We start from the raw sequence: 18,875 nt of genomic DNA on the forward strand, positions 1-18,875 counted from the left end.
CACCTTTAAAGGCTTAAAGGTCAAGGTCACACAAAGCTAAGGTGTCGTGTCTACACCTCCCTATCCTGGGCTTCCCATCTATAGCACAGCTGAAGAGGATGCGCCCAGGTGCCAGCAGCCCACTGCTGTGGGCACGGAGGGCACAGGCCACTCCCTCCTGGCACCCACTCCCAGTGGAAACCGGCTCTTTCTACATGGCTTCTACTTGGGCACTTTCTGGTCCCCTCCCATGCCTTCACCTCTCCTTCTTAGTTTCCTTTCCAGCATGACTTCCTGTCCACTGACCACAGATCTATAGCCCAAGGCCAGTCCTGGGCCTCCTCTGGCAGCTGACCCTGCCCATGGTGCCTGTCGCCCTCCACACCCCGAAACCCCCCTCCCTATTCTGAGCTCCAGGCATCTAAGTGGTGTGACTCCTGGGTGTCTCAACTCCCAAGTGCCCCAAGGTGACTTCAAGCCATTGTTGCTCCAGTAAACTCTCCCTCAGGGAGAAGCACCCCCTTCACCCAGCTGCCCCGAGAATGGCCCCTTGTTCCTCTCTCAATCTTAAATTCAATCAAACACTGAATCCTACAGATTTCATCCTCTAAGAATGCCTGGAATCTTCCCTGTTCTGTCTCCACTGAATCTGATTTCAAGGCCCCATTATTTCTCATTGAGTTCACCCAAGTGGTCTTCTATTCTTCTTCTTGCTCCCCTTCAACCCTCTTTCCCCACTCCTGGGTGTCTTTTCAGGAGCTCTTCATTACTCCTTCACATTGAATCCTAGCCCAGTCTGTGAGGCTCCACTGGGTCTGCTGGCCCCTCATCTGCCCCTTGCTGTCTGTTCTTTCACTGCCCTGAGGTTCTTCCAGTTCTTCCAGTTCTTCCAGGCCTGTGCATCTCCCATGAGCCTTTGCACACCCTGCCCTCTGCCTGGACGCTAGCCCTTCTTCAATAGGTCACTCCCCACTCTCCTTTGCATCTCGGTTTAAAAGTGGCTTTTCCTGACACTAGGTTAGCTTCACCAGCATCTCAATGCCACATTGACATCTTCTATTTGCTACTAAAATTGTTAAAAACTTTAGGCACATGAAGTTTAACAGAGTTTAACTGAGCAAAGAATTCTCAGTCAGCCTTCAAAAGCAGAGGAGGTTCAGAAAGCTCTGTTTCCCCCCACGGGCAGGCGGCATCTATGGATGGAAACTGAAAATGAGGCACAGAGGCAGCTTGCTGAGCAAACTGCAGACAGCTCGGCCTGGGCCTTGCTTAAATGTGGTCTGCCTGAGGTTGACGGAAGCTCCTCTGCTGAGATTGGCCAGTGCTCAACCATCTGCTGCAGCAGCAGGCTCTGAAAGTAGGCTTCTGGCTAGTGTGCATGTTGTTTAGCAAAGTTTCAAAGTACGGAGGCATCCCCAGGCCAAATTAAATTGAACATCATCAAACAACTAATTCATATTTAACATCTACCTCCCCTCCAATGATATAAACAGCAACTATCTGCTACTCGTCTGTCCCTGAAGCCTGGCACAAGGCTCAGTACGCTGACGACATTTGGTACATCTCTTTTGAACCAACTTATTATAGGAGAGTGTCTCTCTGCCATACTTCTTCAGACTTTTCTAGAATGATACAAGTCAATGGGTGATTTTGGATATCCCAAGAAAACAAGTGAGACCTAGTTAGAATTTATAAGTGCAATACTTAAGTCTTTAAATCAAAGAGTCTGAAGAATCCTACTTTGTTGCTACTGAAAGATAAGAATAGAAAAAGTTTCCTGGGCAACTTGACGTCTGCCATCAAAACACACAGCCAAATCCTTTATGTGGCTTGTGGCCTCCAAATGGGTCATTACTCATTTACCAGTGGTGATGAGCAGCTGTTATTCCATTAAGTTAAATGCTGTTGCCATTCGAGTCACCTTCCTGGTGCTGAAATGTATTTCCCCATGCAACCATCAAAACTAGCTGACCGACAAATGAATATGCTTTTGGTTCTGGACTTTTCAAGAAAGTTAAATGTTCATTTATTTAAAAAAAAAAAAAAAAAAAAAAAAAAAAAAACACCAAACCCCAGTTTTGAGTTAGGCATGACAGATAATGGAGTGTGGTGTAGAGAGACTGGCGAGATGCTTCCATAAGAACCCTAGGGGGAGTGATGTGATGATCTGGCCACATGAAACCAGGTCAGACCAGCTTTGTGTCTGCCAACATATGCAGCCACAGGGCTGCTCACATGTGGCTCCCATCCACTCCTGCTACCTCTACCTTAGATTCGGGGATTTTGTCCTGGGCACCCAGCTGCTTCTTGGTAAACACAAGACACATGTTTATCTAGCTGTCCCTCTCTTCCCAGAAGTTTAAAATTGGGAATCATGTCTCAGAGGCACATATCCAAAAGCAAGCAATTTAAAACAACACCTTTGGGCTGCTAATCTTCTGCTTTTAGCATCCTTGATTTGTGAAAGAGCTGTGAGCTTGAGACTGGCATTGATACTGTGCCAAGGTGACGCTTGACTCCAGTTCTTACTAGGCCATTATCACCTTAAAAGCAGAGAGGCTGATGGGTGCTCTGTAAAGTGACACTAGGAATTACATTTAAGGCCTCTTCCAGGGAACTAGGCATTACCACAAAGGCAGCTCTGCTACGTCTGCACAGAGCACAGGGCCTGCCTCCCAGAAGAAGAGAGACACCACCTCCCGTCGTCCAGAAGCCCAGATACCTCTCCTGAACCTTTAAGGTTTAGAATTTCCAAAATTTGACTGACAAAGCCAGGGCCCCGTGCCCCCGTATTGATGTCATTCATTTCTAATATTAGCCGTGGAGCATTTCAGGTTCACCTGGGAAAGAGGAGCTTTTATTTTTGAGTTGAACAGAGCAGATACTAAAAATGAACACAGTGAGACTCGCTCCTGGTACATCTGATGCAGATAAAATAGGTGGACCTGTGCAGCGAGACTGTTTTGAATCCAATGGGAAAGGAATTTGATCACATTGGAAATTTGATGTGCTCATAGGGTTTTTAGGTAGCCTCACTCGTGAGAAAACGTGGAGGAACTATGAAATAAAATGAAATTATGTGAAGTTTGGTTGCAGAATGTCACATGAGAAGATTCTATGTAGGTGAGACGGAGGCTTAAGGGGAGGGGTGACAGCCCAGCAAGATTGTAAACTTGGTCATTATTTGAAGTTTCAGCCACACAAACAAGTTACCAAATGGCACGCCTTGGACTCATTAGGTCACATGCGTGAGGCTTCTGGGCTACTGTCATCCAGCAGGGTTTCAGTGGAGGGGAGCGGCTGGAAAGTCACCACCTCTCTCCTTAGTATTGCACAGACACTGATGGAGGCAGGAAGACACAGGTGTGTCATCTGAATAACAGAGGCAGAGGCAGGATCTCATGCCCAGAACTGGAGGAAGTTCCTCCTCCCTCTCCATCTGCAGAGTGAAGGGCACCATGAGTCAAGAGTGCCTACGTCACCCAAGTCATGCAAAGACTTAAGCCAGGACGGAGAAGGGCGATGAGCCAAATGACCCCGACGCCTCTAGCATGGAAAATGCCTGCACTTTAAAAATGAACACATGGTTCGTAACCATTCTGTCTGGAGGAGGAAGACATTTAGAGACAAGAAATAGGGAATAAAGAGTTAAAGGAATAAGAACACTAAGGCTCAAGGTGGGGACCTAGCACCATGGCATCAGTATTTATTTGTAATTGAACTTGCCTTACACTTCAGATTTTTCTCAGGCTTTTGCTCCAGAAAAGCGGACCTGCATATTTAAACAGCAGTGGGGGCTGGGGAGAAGGCCACGTTTATCTAGTTCTCGCTGCTTTGCAGTCATTTTTGCTGAATTCTCAAGTCCAGTCTTCCAAACCCACAGCTGAGTGATCATGATTGTCTGAAGTCACTATCACAGAAAAATAGGGCAAATAGGTGCTGAGCTGTTCCTCCTAAGTACCCTCTGACACAAGCTTGCTTTGTTTAGTTTGTTAGAAAAACCTCTTGAGTCTAAAGCCTTCACCTCCGGACTGTCTCCCTCTGTGGGGTTCTGCACCCAGTTGCTCCTCCCTGTTGTTCTCATAATGACTGAAAGATATTAGAATTGCGTGAAAATCCTTATTATGTCCCTTTTCCTCATGACAAGCGTGAACTCGGGCAAATACAAACCTGTGCAGCTCCCCACGGCTATGTGCTCCCAAAGATCTCCCCGTGGGACACACCCCAAGGCTGTCCCTTGTTGGACTTGAGGTTTCCCGGGGGGGAAGGACTGCACCTTGCTCCTTTCTATCAATCACAGCACATGGCATGCTGGGACAGTCTGGCCTCTCAGGGAGACTTAGAGACTCCTCCATGCTAAACATCTCTAGTTCAACACTGCCATTCACTGATACTGTACTTTGTTTTGGTTTTGATTTGGTCTTTTTTATTCTCCCCACTATAGAGCTTTTTCTCTAGATTCCTATCTTAACATCAGTAGACGTTTAGACTACAAAGAAAGGTCTTCTGGTTGCACAACCTGTGGATTTCTGAGAATCTGCAGAAAGCACAATGTCTTATGAAAAGCATTTTCACAGAGTCCAATTCTTTCCCTCCTACTTAGTAGCTTAGACATTCCTCACATATTTCTTACACAACAGTTATCTTGCAGTGGGAAAAATCCATGAATTTGGGGAATTTAGCAACACATCTGTTGGGGGGGGGGGGTCTCAGAGTAGGATGCCACCAAGAAGCACTCCTCCTCCTGTTTGTTTACTACGTCACATGCCAGCACACAACGACACATCCTGCCCCTCAGTGGGGATGCCATGCCAGGCATTGCTACCCCGTCTTACTGTTGAAGAAACTGAGCCCCAGGAAAAGGACAGCTGGTTCCCAAGGCCTCTGGCCCCTTGTGACCGTGGGTCAAAACCCCAGGTCCTCCAATCCTTTGCATCACAATGCACTTTTGACTGCACTATGAAATTACATGTGTGGCTTCAGTGGCAGTTTAAGGACAGCCACTGTAAGCAGGAGAAAAAAGCGTAGTGCAGGCGAGTGTACTGATCACACACTCTCAGGCTGCCAACCTGCCTCAGCACCGCTGGCTGGAAGGCCCGTGGGCTTTGCCGAAGGGACAGCAGGAGGAAAAGTGTGTCCGACCCCAGAATAGGGAGGCACTATCCCCAGGTCAAAAATGTTGAGCTGTGCCTCTTTGACTGGACCCCAGGCTGCTTCTGGGAGCCATCTCCTCCCTCCCAATTTGTTGTCTTCTGCCACGTGTCGGTCAAAAGACAGAACAACGGGCCGAATCTGGATTCCTCAGGTGGAAAGGCAAATGGGTGCCAGTAGAAAGAAAAATGTGCTTCTTTTTCTCGATAAGCTTTTTGGGATGAAAACAAAACTGTTGAGGAGGAAAAGGAGACTCGTTTTGAAAGGCACTGTTGACCTCCCTGTGGTCACTTTATGTCACCTGGTGTTTAAAAAGTAGAATCCGGGCTGGGGGATCCCAGAGTGCTGTGGGCTCTCCTCTGGACACAGTGCTGGGTTTGAAGGTCACTTTGTCAGTCGTGGGCCATGGGCATCTAGGAAGGGCCAGCTGTGTGTCAGTCTCCATGAGGGTGCTGGGAGGTTGGTGGGAAAGTGTCTTGTCCTGGAAGAACTCACATTCTAGAAGGGCAGAGAACAAGTTGGAAAAGAGACCATTTGGGACTGAAAAGTGGAGGATGCTTGGTCCTTGTGCTGAGCCTGGCAGATCTCAAGTTTGCCAGTTGGAAAGGCAGCTGCCTCCCCAGGCCACAGGGGCTCTGCCTCTCCCCTGCCTGGACACGGAGCATAGTATGTTCATGGATGGGCTGCAAGGTTCCACCTGAGGAGCAATGACCAAGTGCTGCTTTTTCTTTTCATTCTAGGAATCTTGGAAAATCAGGACTCAGAGTTTCTTGCTTGGGTCTTGGTAAGTCCCCGGGGAGTCTCGATGGGTGGCTGGAAGGTGGGAGGCTGGGGAGTGGTCAGGGTGATCGTGGCTCAGTGGGTCTAGGCACAGGGAGGCTTCCTGGACAGCACTGCCCACCTCCCCTGCCCAGAAGGACCCTCCCCTCTGCAGACCTCCCCACCCAGTGGAACGAAGGACCCCTGGGTACACCTCTCTGCTCCCCAGCAACCCCTCAGCTCACCTGAATTTTTTCTATCCATGATATTTTTCCTTTACCTGACTTGTTTTCCTATATCATTATGTATTTTATATACTTTTATAAATACGGGGGGCAAGGTGAGATACATACATATGTGCCCGTTCACATATATTCATCAATACAATATTTTATTCCTAGAGCTGAGGACATAGCTCAGTGAGAACTCTTGCCTACGTGTGCCAGGCCCTGGATTCCATCCACACCACTGCAAAAAAATAAAATAAAATAAAATGTTATTCCTCACAGAAAATGAAAATATTGAAAGAAGAGGCCCACTGGAGATGGCAGCTGTGAGAGCATAGGGTGACTGACATGGGGAAGTCTAAGTACATGGGGGACCTGAGGCATCTGGATCCCCCAGACCTGGGCAGAGTTGGCCTGGGCATCGGAACCCAACAGCACAGGGACTGTACCTGCAGCCCAAGAAAGCCTGGGCTAGGGCAGCCTCTGGGGATATGTGAGAAGTGGCCAGCTCACGGAGACCTCTGTGGGGGCTGGGAGGTGTTCTGCTGGGGTCTGTGTGAAAGGGGAGAGAATCAAAGGAGGCTCTGAGATGTCCTGCCTGAGCACCAGGAAGGGTGGAGCCTCGTCCAAGACTGAACTGAACTATTAAAACCTAGCAGATGAGATGCGGAAGAAAAGGAGGGGCTAGGGAGGAGAGAGACCAGATCCACTGTGGACATATTAAATTTGAGACGCCTATTAGCCATGAAAAGTTGTCAAATAGGTAAATGGACATATGAATCTGGAATTTAGAAGGAATCTGGGACAAACATGCAAATTCAGAGTCATTAACGTGTGGATGCTCTCTTAAGTCGTGATGAGCTGAGACAAGAACTCTAAGAGGGAGCTTAGCTTAGATAAGTGAGGCAGGTGATCCGAGGCCCCAGATTTCCAACTCTGAACAACTGGGGAAAGGAGGATGAGCCGGCAAAGTAAACTGAAACTAGTGTGGGGAGAATCAGGAGAGAAGGAAGTCCTGGAGCCCCGGGAAGATGGAGGGCCCAGGACTGCAAAGTGCTGCTCCTAAATCTAGCAAGACAGGGGCTGAGAATGGACTGTCAGGTGCACATCATGGAGGCCACTCCTCCTAAAAGCAGACTGAGGAGTAGGGACCGAGCACAGCTAGAGCGGGCAAAGAAGGCAGAGAGCACAGATTCTGAGGCCAGCTGGGGCCTGGGGGTGCTGATGGCATGGAGGCTGTCTCTTCTGGCCACCATGTTCCCAGTGGTCATCAGAAGCAAGGTTGTCAGAGTTAGTGAGGGGGAAAGAGAGCCCTGGAAGTTGGAAGGGAGAGGAGAGGAGAGAGCAGAGGGGCGAGTCACCCAGGGGATGCATCATGGTGGCTAGATGACCTGGAAGTCCTGCTTAAGGTTAAGGGAGGTGCAGTGAGACCATACCGTGGTTGTGGGGTTTCTCTGCCAGGTGCAGCTGCGCAGGTCCAGGTGGGGTTTTATAAGGTAGGAAGGAGGAAGGAAAGAAGCTGAGGGCGTTGGAAGGGCTTATTGCAATGGTGGACCTTGGATGTCACTTGGGAGGGGAATGAGGATGACAGCCAGGAAAAATGAGCCAGGAGCAAGACAAAGACGCAGTGGGGCAGTGGCAAGTGGCTAGGACCAAGGCGTCCTGCAGGGGCCAAGGGTTGCTGGAATGAGCACACTGGAGAGGGGCAATTGGAAAAGGGAGGTGGCCCAGGGTTCCGCTGTGGTGCTGAGGACATTTAAGGGGTGGCTGGGGTGCAGAGGTGGGAAGCAGGCACCAACAAGGGTCACTGGATGGCCAATGTGGCAAAAAGGGCTGAAGAGACAAAGAGAAGACTCAACTCCAGGGAGGGGTGTGTGTAGGGGTGCCACGTGGGGTCCTGAAGATGCGTCGGGGCTGGTATGAGGGATGCGGAGGGCTTCTTCCTACCGGTGGGACCTGGGAGGTGACCATGGCCTTTGCTCTCCCCAAGTCTAAGATAATTTGACATTTGCTTAGTTTATGGCTCTGATCCTGTTAGTATTTAGTAGAATTGGAAAGACCCCAGAGATTCCTTATCAGGAACAATTTTTCCCTACATTTTTTTAAGAACAGGCTTTATGGTAAATAATTACTCTGTACTCATTATTGAAAGAAACTACCTATAAATATAAATTTAAAATATAGTAAATGAGAAAAATAGAAATCATTAAGAAATTCAAATATAAATTAAGAAATAAAAATATATAAGTAGAGAAATCAACAAAGTTCATTGAGCAATTGTCTTAGAGTTGGTAACCGTGGTGGAAAATAGTTCAGTCGATACTACATGGAAAACTCAAGACCAAAGCGCCTACCACTGACAAGTTCAGGGGTCCCCAAGTGCCTTGTGTCAACGAGTCCCAGGGGCCTACCACAGTGTGTCATTTTTGTTCAATGCAAGGGGTGAGCTGGGGCGTGTGATGGTTCCTGGGCAGCAGCGCGCCCTGATCCTGGCAGGAGTTTCAGGTGTCCCGAGCCTGCCCGCCACACTCTGACACTGCTGAGAATAGGTCAGGGCATGACCGAGCGCTCTTCTGGGAACATTCCTGAGCCGCCTCTGTAAGCCAAAGACACAATACTCAGCCTTAGATCATGTCAGGCTCCGCAGACCCCAGCTGTCCAGTCCAGGTGGAGCCTGTTCACTGCAGAGGCCCTGGTGTCAGTTCAGTCATGCCCCTGGTTCAGCTGGAGCTGAAATGAAGTGGTGGAACCACCCGGCAAGGCTGGAGACCAGCACAGCACAGACCTGCTGGCATAGTGAAGCCCTGGGCTTGATCTCCAGCACCACAGCCACAATAGCAAGACCTCCAGGCAATTGAAAGACCAGAGACATCTACAAAAACTTCAAAGGTCAGGGTTAAAGGTGGCAATTCTGGCATCCTTCCATACCGGAGGAGAAACTAGGAACTCTGTGCACTTCCCAGTTTGCTTGCTTGCTTGCTTGCTTTTTCTTTCCTTCTTTTCCTTTGTTTTTTTTTTGGGGGGGGGGGGGGAGATGGGCGTCAGGGTTAGTCTCACTAAGTTGCTGAGGTTGGCTTTCAACTTGCCATCTTCCTGCCTCAGCCTCCAAGTCTCTGGGATTACAGGCATGCACCACCACACCCAGCTGTTCATTCCTTCTTAAGCAAACATTTGTGAGGCCCGGCACTGTGCTAGTTTACAGAGGATCTTGAGAGGAAGATGGCAGGAACCCTGCCCTCCACTCATTCACAGTGCAGTGGGGATGATCAGCAGGCAAAACCAGTGGGCAGTGTGTTTGGCAGATGCCACAGTGGAGAGCATGGGTGAACCCAGCATAGGGACAGCTCCTGGGGGACTTGGGGTGGCTCCATGGGGGAGGCACCCTGGACCTAGGTTTGAAGGAGTGCAAAGGGAGGGAAAAGCCCCCAGACTGGCAGCGCCACATGCCATGCCTAGAGGGAGACCCTGTGGAGGGGACTTGGAAACCAGTGGTGTGTACAGGACACGTGAGGGCAAGTGCTGGGTGGTGGGAAGGGAGGCTGGAGGGGAAGCAAGGCCTTGCTGAGGCGCTTAGCTCGACCCCTGGGGCTCCATTCCCCTGAGTCTTAGGTCCCAAACTCTTGGGAAGGGCGAGCAGGAGGCAGGGCAGGGCTCCACCTTCTCTACCCTCTTCCTTCCCTCCCACAGCTTCTGTCAACATAGCTCTACTTTTTCTTCATATTGCAAATTTTTAACAATAATCTTTTTAAAGAGCTATTTCAGGGACACAGCAAAACTGAGCAAAAAGTGCAGTTTCCATAATGCCCATCCCCCACACAAGCACAGCATCCCCACCAGAGCAAACCAATGTGGGGCGTTGGTGACAATCAAGGATCCACATTGACACACCACCCAAAGCCCACGGTTTGCACTGGGGTTCAATCCCGCTGTGCATTATGGGGCTGGGACAAGTGGGTCACGGCAGGTACCTGCCATGATGGTATCATGGGTCCTGCTGCCCCCACATGCTCTGCCTACCCATCCTTCCCTCCCCTGGGCTCTAGAAACCAGGGATCTTCTCCCACCTCCACAGTTCTCCTTCCTGTGTAGTTTGAGCTCAGGCCCTGATGCTCTTCTTGGTCTTTGGTGTTTTCATGGATGCCCAAAGATATGGCGGATATTGAGCTGGGATCTGGCCCAGCTGCAGCCTCTAAAATTTAAAGCATATGCAAGTGGCTTTTTCACTTGTCTATGTTTTAAGTCTCCTCTGTGTCTTCTCATGGCTACGTCGTCTTTTTTAGTGCTTTATATTGCCGGGGGTGGGGATGGTGTCCTCTGCCAAGAAGTTTTGAAACCTTGCTTTCATAAATGAAGTGCCACTCAGCTTGGATCAGGACTGGGACGTGGTCAAACGTGTTAGCATTATTTTCTGGCCACAGTGTGAAGCTGCTTAGAGGGGAAGCTTTGAGAACAAAGATAGGAGAGTTATATCCCTCAGAGGTGAGGTGATGGTGAGACAGAGAAGGAAAAACAGACAGGATCGTCGACCTGCAGCGCAGAACAGGAAGTCTCCCAAGCAGAAGGGCCAGGCTCCTGGACAGGACATGGAGGTGGCCCAGCTGAAATCCCGCAGGCAGGACTGCTAGAGGAAGCTGTGGGAGCACACACGGGACTCACACTGTTGGGGGTAGTGAAAAGCCTGCGCCTTCCCAGCTCCAAACATGGGCAGAACACGGGAGTTCAGAAAAGACTCTAGGCTGCCAGCACAGACCCAAGAACTTCCAAGGGTGCATCTGTGGCTGCCACTGAGGTCAGCTGGGAATACAGAGGACAATGTTGGGATAGGTTTGGGACACCTGCCTATCGGAAAGCAGAGACAGCCTGGTTTTTTTCTACACACCTGTTCTACCTCTAGCAAATCACAGTATCTGGCACACAGTAGGTTCTTGAATGTTTACTGAGGGAATAACTGGCAGATAGGGTGTGGTCTGGATCTAGGCACCAGCAGAGAGAGCACCAAGCCTCCACCTGCTCTCCACGTACCTCGAGGCTGTACCTGCCGCAGGGCAGGCTCACTCCACCCTGGGGTTCTGTTCCTTCAGGCAGCACAGGCCAGCCTCCTCCTCATCCTTGTCCTTGTCCTGGAAGGAGCCTAAAGTATTTTACAGCTTGGAGAACCCACACTACCTTTCCTCAACTCCAGCTGCACACTGAAATCACCTGTGGCTTTTAAAGTTGCCAATAACCAGCCCCACCAAGCCTTCTGAACGTGGCCCTCTTGGCGCAGATGTTCCTAAGGGGCTGCACTGGTAGGCGGGAGCAGGATCAGGGTGGGAGCTCCTGTTCTGACCAGGTGGCAGGAGATGGAGAGTGCTGAACTGCCACCTGCTAAGCCAGGTACCTGCAGCCTCCTGTCACTTGGTGGCCGCTATCTGCAGACCCTGCACCTTGAGCTGGAGGATTTCCACTGCACTGAACCTCCCCAAGGTCTGCCTGGGGACTTCTCCCGAGCCAACAGCAGCAGGCAGCTTGAGTTGATTCTCGCCCCACCATTTGGCTCCTACCAGCTAATCCAGGCTTGCTCTGTGGTCCCCCAATGGAGACCACCTTCTAGAGAAAAAGCAGGACTCTCAAAAATAAGCTGGGGCCTCTCTTGATTGCGTTGCTTCTGTGCAGAATGTACTCCTGGCTCATCTCCCTCTTCCTCCGAGATGCTCTCACTGTGCTAAATATTTTGACACCAGGAGAACATGACATTAAATATTTAACATGGATGGCATTCTTTTTATGACACCCTTCGTGATTCCCATGTTTGTTGCTAAGGCCGCTGTAAAGGAGCCTCCTCACCTTTTATAGCAACACAGGCCTCAGTATTTATAAAGTGCCTCCAGACACTGGAGAGACCATTTTAAAAGTGCCATCTCTTTCCTTAAAGAGTTTTGCAATTTTTCTGCATAACGCCAACAGCATGAACTATCTTAAGACCAAAATACCCACAGAATTTAAGTGGTGCATGAATATTAAACACACCCCAGAGTCTTAGGCTTGTCACTCTTCCTGGAAAGTCTAAGTTGAATAAATGCCACAGTGCATACACTTAAGCAGGCGCTGGTATTTTTACAAAATGGATGTTAAGTGGAGGTTTAATGGCTGAGATACTTCTTAAGAATTGCTGGCCACGTGATTGCCACGAGAATCCCCAGTGGCCGTTGACCGCACACCTCTGCTCACAGGAGTCCATTAGGAGCAAAGGTATAGCCAAGGGCAGGAATGGCCACCTGTTATTCCAGAGTGTCAGAGCTAGAGCTCTGAAGAGAACCTGCAGAGACTAAGAGAAGGGTCTGAACGGAGAGGCTTTGTCAACAACCCGCGCACACACATGGCTTCCTCCAGTCCAGGGGCTACCTGCCTCTTGGGAGAGTTCTTGAGGTTAGAAACTGCAACAGACTCAATGGTCCCCTCAAGCTCAGGCCCTGATGCTCTTCTTGGTCTTTGGTGTTTTCATGGATGCCCAAAGATATGGCGGATATTGAGCTGGGATCTGGCCCAGAGCCTCACACACAGCCTGCCACGGGGACCTGGCTCAGGCTGGACCTGGTGTGAGGGCATCGTGTCCCAGAGGACACCCTGCATTTTAAAATCATGTTTGCTGCTGATGCCGTTTTGGGTCTGACCTGCCTCCTGCTAGATCATCAGCTCCAGGAACAGGGAGACGTCACCCTGTGCTCACTGGTGGGGTGAGTGAGTGAGCATCAGTGTTTGGATGCTGAGAAGCTTAGGTGCTGTGGGAACCCACACATGTGCTCCCTAAGCTAGAGTTGGGGAGTCGTAGGCGCCTTCCTGGAGGAAAGGTGCTGAAGGGCAAGGCGGGTAGGAAGCAGCCCGTAAGGAGGAAGCAAGGAAAAGAGCAATTATAAGGGTGCCACGGAGAAGGAGAGCAGAGAGAGGCTGGAGGTGAGGTGGGGACAGTGCCACTGGAGGAGGGGCAGGCGAGGGAAGCCACGGGTGTGTCCCTTGCTGCTGGGCTTCCTCCTAGCGTCTCACCGGGTCTGGGCTGGAGGCCCAGCTCCTGCAGTCCCTTTCAGCGGCAGTGGCCCATCAGGCCCTGGACTATATGCTGCCTGGACTCAGTACTCGTCTGCCTTTCCCACTGCCCGTGGGCTCCAGAACAGAGACGGTGTTATCACTTGCATCTTGACCCTGAAAACCAGCCTGGTTCTGGGGCAGTAGAGGGGGCTCAATAGTATTTCCTAAGTGAGGAGATAGCACCTGGGACCAATGACCGGACCTTTAATGCACATATTTGGATATGAGCAAGGTCAGCTCCCTTAGGGCCTCTTGTGAGCATTTCGTCTATTTTTCATGCGTCACTGTGGTCTTCTGATATTTCCACCCAGCGACATTTTCTGCTGTTCCGTCTGACAGTCAATGCATGTTGAATGCATGTTTTAAAATGAGGGCTTATGCTTGGGATTTGTGATGTCCAGGAAGCCAAATGTAATTTCTATACCAGTGGAACTTGAATGAGGTTCCATTCGGAGGGATTGGAAGCTGATAACGTCACTCTGCCAAATGCCAGACTGGAGCCACGCGAGGAAAATGGTAGATTCTCAGCTACCTCAGCTAAGGGAAGGGAACGGTGACGGGGGAGACCAAAATGCATCAGTGTCTGTCTTTGGGATGTCTCTGTCCTTCTACTTGAATAGGGGTGCCATAGGCGTGAGCCCCTGTCAGTGCAAAACCCAGGTGGCCATAGTTCATTCTATACGTAGGAACAGTAAAGATCCGGTACCCCTCCAGCTGGACGTCCACCAACCTTTCAGACCTCTGTGAACCTGGCCATCCCACCCAGCTCCGAGGGGGAAATTCTCTCCTGCCTCCCTCAAACGGCTGCTTGTCACTTGCACCCTGCTCTAGCCGCTCTGGTGGCCCTTGTAATCTTGTCCCAGAAAATGAGGCTGCTGATACTCTTTTATTCCCCCTTTTTCTATTTCCACTGAGCTATTTTTGTTACAGTCATTCCCTGCACCGGGATCTTCGCAGAAGGTCATGGTGCTTATAAAATGAAGGGCAAAGCACCAGAGAGAGCATCTGGAAGGAGTAGTGTGCAGCCGTGCGGTCAGGCGGAAGGCCCTGTGAGGTGCCCAGTCTGGGGTCAAGGCCACCTTCGACTTCCAGTGTGACTAGTTCTTCCCCTGCTGGGCCCAGAACTTACTGTCTCTCTTCCCACACTCTGAAGCTTCTTGTTGTACTGGGAGCTCAGAGAGGAAGTGAGTCTAATCTTATGACCACTTGACCCACTGCTCGGGCCAGTGGTCAACTCTGGGTGCCGTTGCAGTTACATGGGGAACTGTTAAAAGTCCCTGTGCTGGGCCTTTCCTCAGACCAGCCACCTGGTGGGTGGTGCCTGGGCTCCCTGCAGGGTCCTGCTTCTTGAGCCAGTGCTCAGGATCCCTGGCCTGGACAAGGAGTCCAAACTGGCTTCCCGTGCGGCTGATGAGGGCAGTTGCTTGCTCATCAGTGGCTGAGCCCACTGTGGAGCCTGGAGCACCCGAGAGCACCTTGCTCCCCACGCAGCCTGCAGGAGGCCCAGTCAGAGTGGGGCACAGGCCACTTTGGTGACCAGGGCAAGAAGCAAGTGGCAGGTGAGGTGTCAGCTTTCCATTTATTTTTGATCCCCAAGAATTTTGCCAGGCACAATGGCACACACCTGCAATCCCAGCAGCTTAGAAGGTTGACGCAGGAGGATCACAAGTTCAAGGCCAGCCTCAGCAACTTAGAGAAGTCCTAAGCAACTTAGCAAGACCCTTTCTCTAAATAAAAAATAAAAAGGGTTGGGAGAAAAAAAAAAAAAAGGTTGGGGATGTGGCTCAATGGTTAACCACCCCTGGATTCAATCCCTGGTACCAAAAAAAAAAAAAAAAAATCAAGAATTTTAGATTTTTTTAGTGTTTTGATCTTTTCACCACTCTCCACGTGTCACTTCAGAATAATCCCTGATGAATAATAAATTGTCCTGAGCTTTATTTGTGAAGATAGTTGGGGTCCCCAGAATTGGTTCATTCTACCAGTGACTTTGACTTTCACCAAGGTCTCTGGAAAAGTCCCTAGTCTTCCACAGAACCTGTGCTGCTTCAGATGTTCTCTCTCTAGGGATGAGAGGAAAGGTGACACTCGGTGAGTTCTTGCATGCCGGCTGCTGTGGATATGGCCATGCACTGAGGAGATGGTGGGGCTGTGGGGCTGTGGAGTCTCCTTTTCCGGATGCCCTTCCTGCTCGTCAACCACTGAGCTCACTGCTTAGAACTTGTGCTCACTGCTTGGAACTCAGAGTGCTCATGAGTTCTAAATGAGCCAATTAATGTCTGTAAAGTGCATGTCACAGTGCCTGGCACAATGAAAGTTCTAGAAAGAGAAGCTGGCATCCTCATCCTCTTCTTCAATTCTCAGGACCGTGCTATGAGCGGGTGTCCTTATCCATTTCAGTGCAAAGAGAACTAAGTCTTGTGCACTTGATTTCCAGCATATTTGAAAGGAAATTAGAAAATCTACCCTTAGTGGTTGTTGGAAAATAAAAGAAATAATTACAGACCTGGCTGGTGGTTGGGCTGCAAAACTGAGTTTTATTGGAGAGACAGTGATGAGCAAGCAGCAGACCCTGTCCTCCTGGTGGGGTCCCTGGGCTCTGCATCCTGCCTGACCTCATGAACCATCATGCAGGGTGCACGCCAGATCTCTGGTAGATGTTCTTCACCGTGGCTGTGCACGCTCATCAGGCAGGGAGCTTTGAGCCCCAGGAATTGCCTTTAGGACCACTTTGCTTCCCACAGTCAGGCCTCTGTGCCAGCAGGAGAAACTGATGCCATCGCTGCTGTAAGACAGTAAATACTGCTGTCATTTTGCCACAACGGCTCCCGGCATCCAGGCCCACCTTCCAGCACTCCAGATGTTCTTCCAGTGTGTGCTTGGACGTGTGGCTGGTGATTCCCAGCCCACGAACTCAAATAGAGACCACAGGCAATTCCTTCTGACTAAGGCGTTTCCAGCCACGAATTTGAGGAGGCTCCACAGGAGATAAGCAAGTCCATTGAACATTCTTCTGTTGCTCTCCTTCCCCCTCCGTGGTTCTCGAGTTTACTCACTCATAAGACACTCCAGGAGTGTCCCCAACATGCCAGGTCTTACACAGCCTCTGGGGATGACATGCTTGTTCCCAGCTGTTAGTTTTGGAAATATATCAAGAAATCCTGCTTTTTGTGGTTGAGAATGATCCAAAGGACTGTGACAATGAAAATATAGCATTTGTGTCTTTTGATGCCTCTAGTCAGTTACACTTCTGGATGATTTTCTATTTGGTATCTTAGGAAACTTTACTCTGTCCGTATACTGGTTTACACGCCCTCATCTCTACACCTTTGTGGGACTGGGGACATCAGTGTCCTGACAGTGGAAGCTCCTCCAGACCCCCAGGGGGCTATTCTGCCTCTCCTATACCATTATAAAAATGCTGGTGTAATAAGTCACTCCAAAGGAGAATAGCTACATGGAGCATGGGTTAAATGGAATCTCCTAAGAAGAAAATAGATGGATGTGGTTTTCTGACTTAGGATTGGTGCAATTTCTTCTTTGACATGTTGAGTTTCTACATATAATTAGTGAAAATGATATCTCTATTCTTTAGAAATAGAAAAGGATCAGTGCATAAAAAGAGAGTCTAGGCATCCTTCCATACCTAGCACAAAAACATTCATCCACTCAACACAGCTATGACCTTCCCATTAGGAAAATAAAATTCTTTTTAAGCTGAGATCCTTAACAGTTGATGTCCATTGGGCACAGATGAAGTTAGCTAATCCTTACATATAAATTCATACATCTTTAGGTAAACTGAGTTAATTTGATTATAATATGGTTGGGAACTGGTTTTTACTTTTATAATTTTTGTGAAATGATCCCTTATATGTTCCCTCAGTTTTATCTTCTATCTTTGAAAAAACTTTTTAGTCAAAAAGTGTAAAAATCAGGGCTGGGGCTGTAGCCCAGTGGTAAAGTGCTTGCCTCTCATGTGTGAGGCAGTGGGTTTGATCCTCAGCACCACATAAAAATAAATAAAGATACTGTGTGTTCATCTACAACTAAATAAATGTATTTTTAAAGTGCAAAAATCATTTTGTGCTCCTACTTTGAGCTTTCCTTAATGATACTTAATATCCTAAACAATGAAGTTCCTAGCTCAAGAGAGAGACATTGCAAGGACTGCTGCAAGGCAGTGTTCATTCATTTTCACAATGTATTTTCCTTCTTGTTTCTTCTACAAAGTTTCTTTGCCCTACCATGAAATTAAAATTTATTTCCTCGCAGATCCTGTCAGCTCTGTGAACACAGGCTGTGTTTTTTACACACAGAGTTATCCAAAATTATTACTGTTCGGGGCAGAACAACTCACTGAACTATCAAATATATCTGTCTCTCTGCACAGTGAATATTTGACATAAACTTTCAAAGATGGAAGAAAATGTAAAGGAGGTCACACCGACTTTCAAACTTCTCAACAGCAGTGTTTTCCCAGAGAGTTCCTATTCATAGCAACTTGCTGTGGAAAGGAAAAGATAAATCCAAAAAGAAAGAATTTGAGCACAAACTCTATTTCAGCACTATGCTAAGAGATCACAGGGGGAATTTCAATACTAGTCATTAATCCCACCTTAGAAGATACCGAAATACTTGAATTGCTGAGAATCGGAAGTTGCCCTCCGTCCCCGAGGCCCATGGTGGTTCTGATTCCATTCTGACCACCTTGCTGGACCCTGACCAGAGTCCCTCAAAGCCTAAGTCTCCTCATTGATCAACGCTGGCTTTCTGTGACCCGGAAACTTCATTGTAAGAAAGAATTCTCAATACTTAAGTGTCGACACAAGAAAATAAAATAAGAGGAACTATGGCCAAGAAACTTAGGACAAAATGCTAGCAAAATATCAACACCACCTCCTCTTCACACTCAGGATGTAGGAAGATCTGAGATTTGTTGAAATGCTGTTTGGGTTTGGATTTTCTGGGAAAAAGGATTTATTTTAAGGAATAACTTTTGCTTCTGATTATCAAAGTAATAACATTCACTTCAATAATACGGAGGTGCCAACTGGATCCAACCAGGTGTGATGCCCTCATAAGGAAATTGAAGGGGACCAAGCCAGGATGTATGTACCATGCGTCAGGAATTCTGCCATCCACATGTGCAGAGCAGGTTGTTGCTGGGTCGGGGGAGATTTTGTGTGCAGAAATTTCATTCCCAAATCAACATTTGCAATCTGCTTTATCCCTGGAAACTACCTCTTGAACAGTCCAAGATTTCACGCCCAGCCCTTCATCCCATTTCCGATGCCACAGCTTGTCTTGGATTGTGTTGATCAGATAAATAAAGGAACAACAGAATGTCCCAGTAGGTTTGCCCAGAAACAAAACAAGATGGAGCTAGCAGCGTCCCTTGACACCTAATAGGAAACCCTTTAAATCTAAGAAGGAAAGAAAGCATCAAATGTTTGCACTTTCTCTCTAAGGTTCATGAAGAGCTGTCTGTCAGTCGGGCCACTTAACCCTCACCCTGCCTGGCCTGGTCACGCTCTGCCCTCTGTGCCCAGGACAGGCTACCCAGGATCCCTCTCTTAGGGGTTGCATCCTGCTGCTGCCTGGCTCCGGCCCTGGCTCCAGCTCTGCAGGGTTCGAGGGCCTCACGTGGTGATGATGGCTCTTGCATGAGGCTGGAAACCCTGCTCCAGGTGA

At 49.0% G+C, this 18,875-nt stretch overlaps 1 protein-coding gene across 2 annotated transcripts in view; it reads left to right on the forward strand.

Annotated features, from left to right (window-relative positions):
* The window catches only part of Kcnab1 (potassium voltage-gated channel subfamily A regulatory beta subunit 1), a 312,155-nt gene that overhangs the window by 208,972 nt on the left and 84,308 nt on the right, over positions 1–18,875 (forward strand). For both annotated transcript variants that reach the window (XM_076867430.1, XM_076867429.2), the window contains exon 2: positions 5,871–5,914. In XM_076867430.1, coding sequence (XP_076723545.1) covers positions 5,871–5,914 — 44 coding nt within the window. The remainder of the gene's footprint in view (positions 1–5,870; positions 5,915–18,875) is intronic.

This window comes from Callospermophilus lateralis, chromosome 10, assembly GCF_048772815.1.
Source record: "Callospermophilus lateralis isolate mCalLat2 chromosome 10, mCalLat2.hap1, whole genome shotgun sequence".
In the NCBI taxonomy this organism is placed as follows: Eukaryota; Metazoa; Chordata; class Mammalia; order Rodentia; family Sciuridae; genus Callospermophilus; species Callospermophilus lateralis.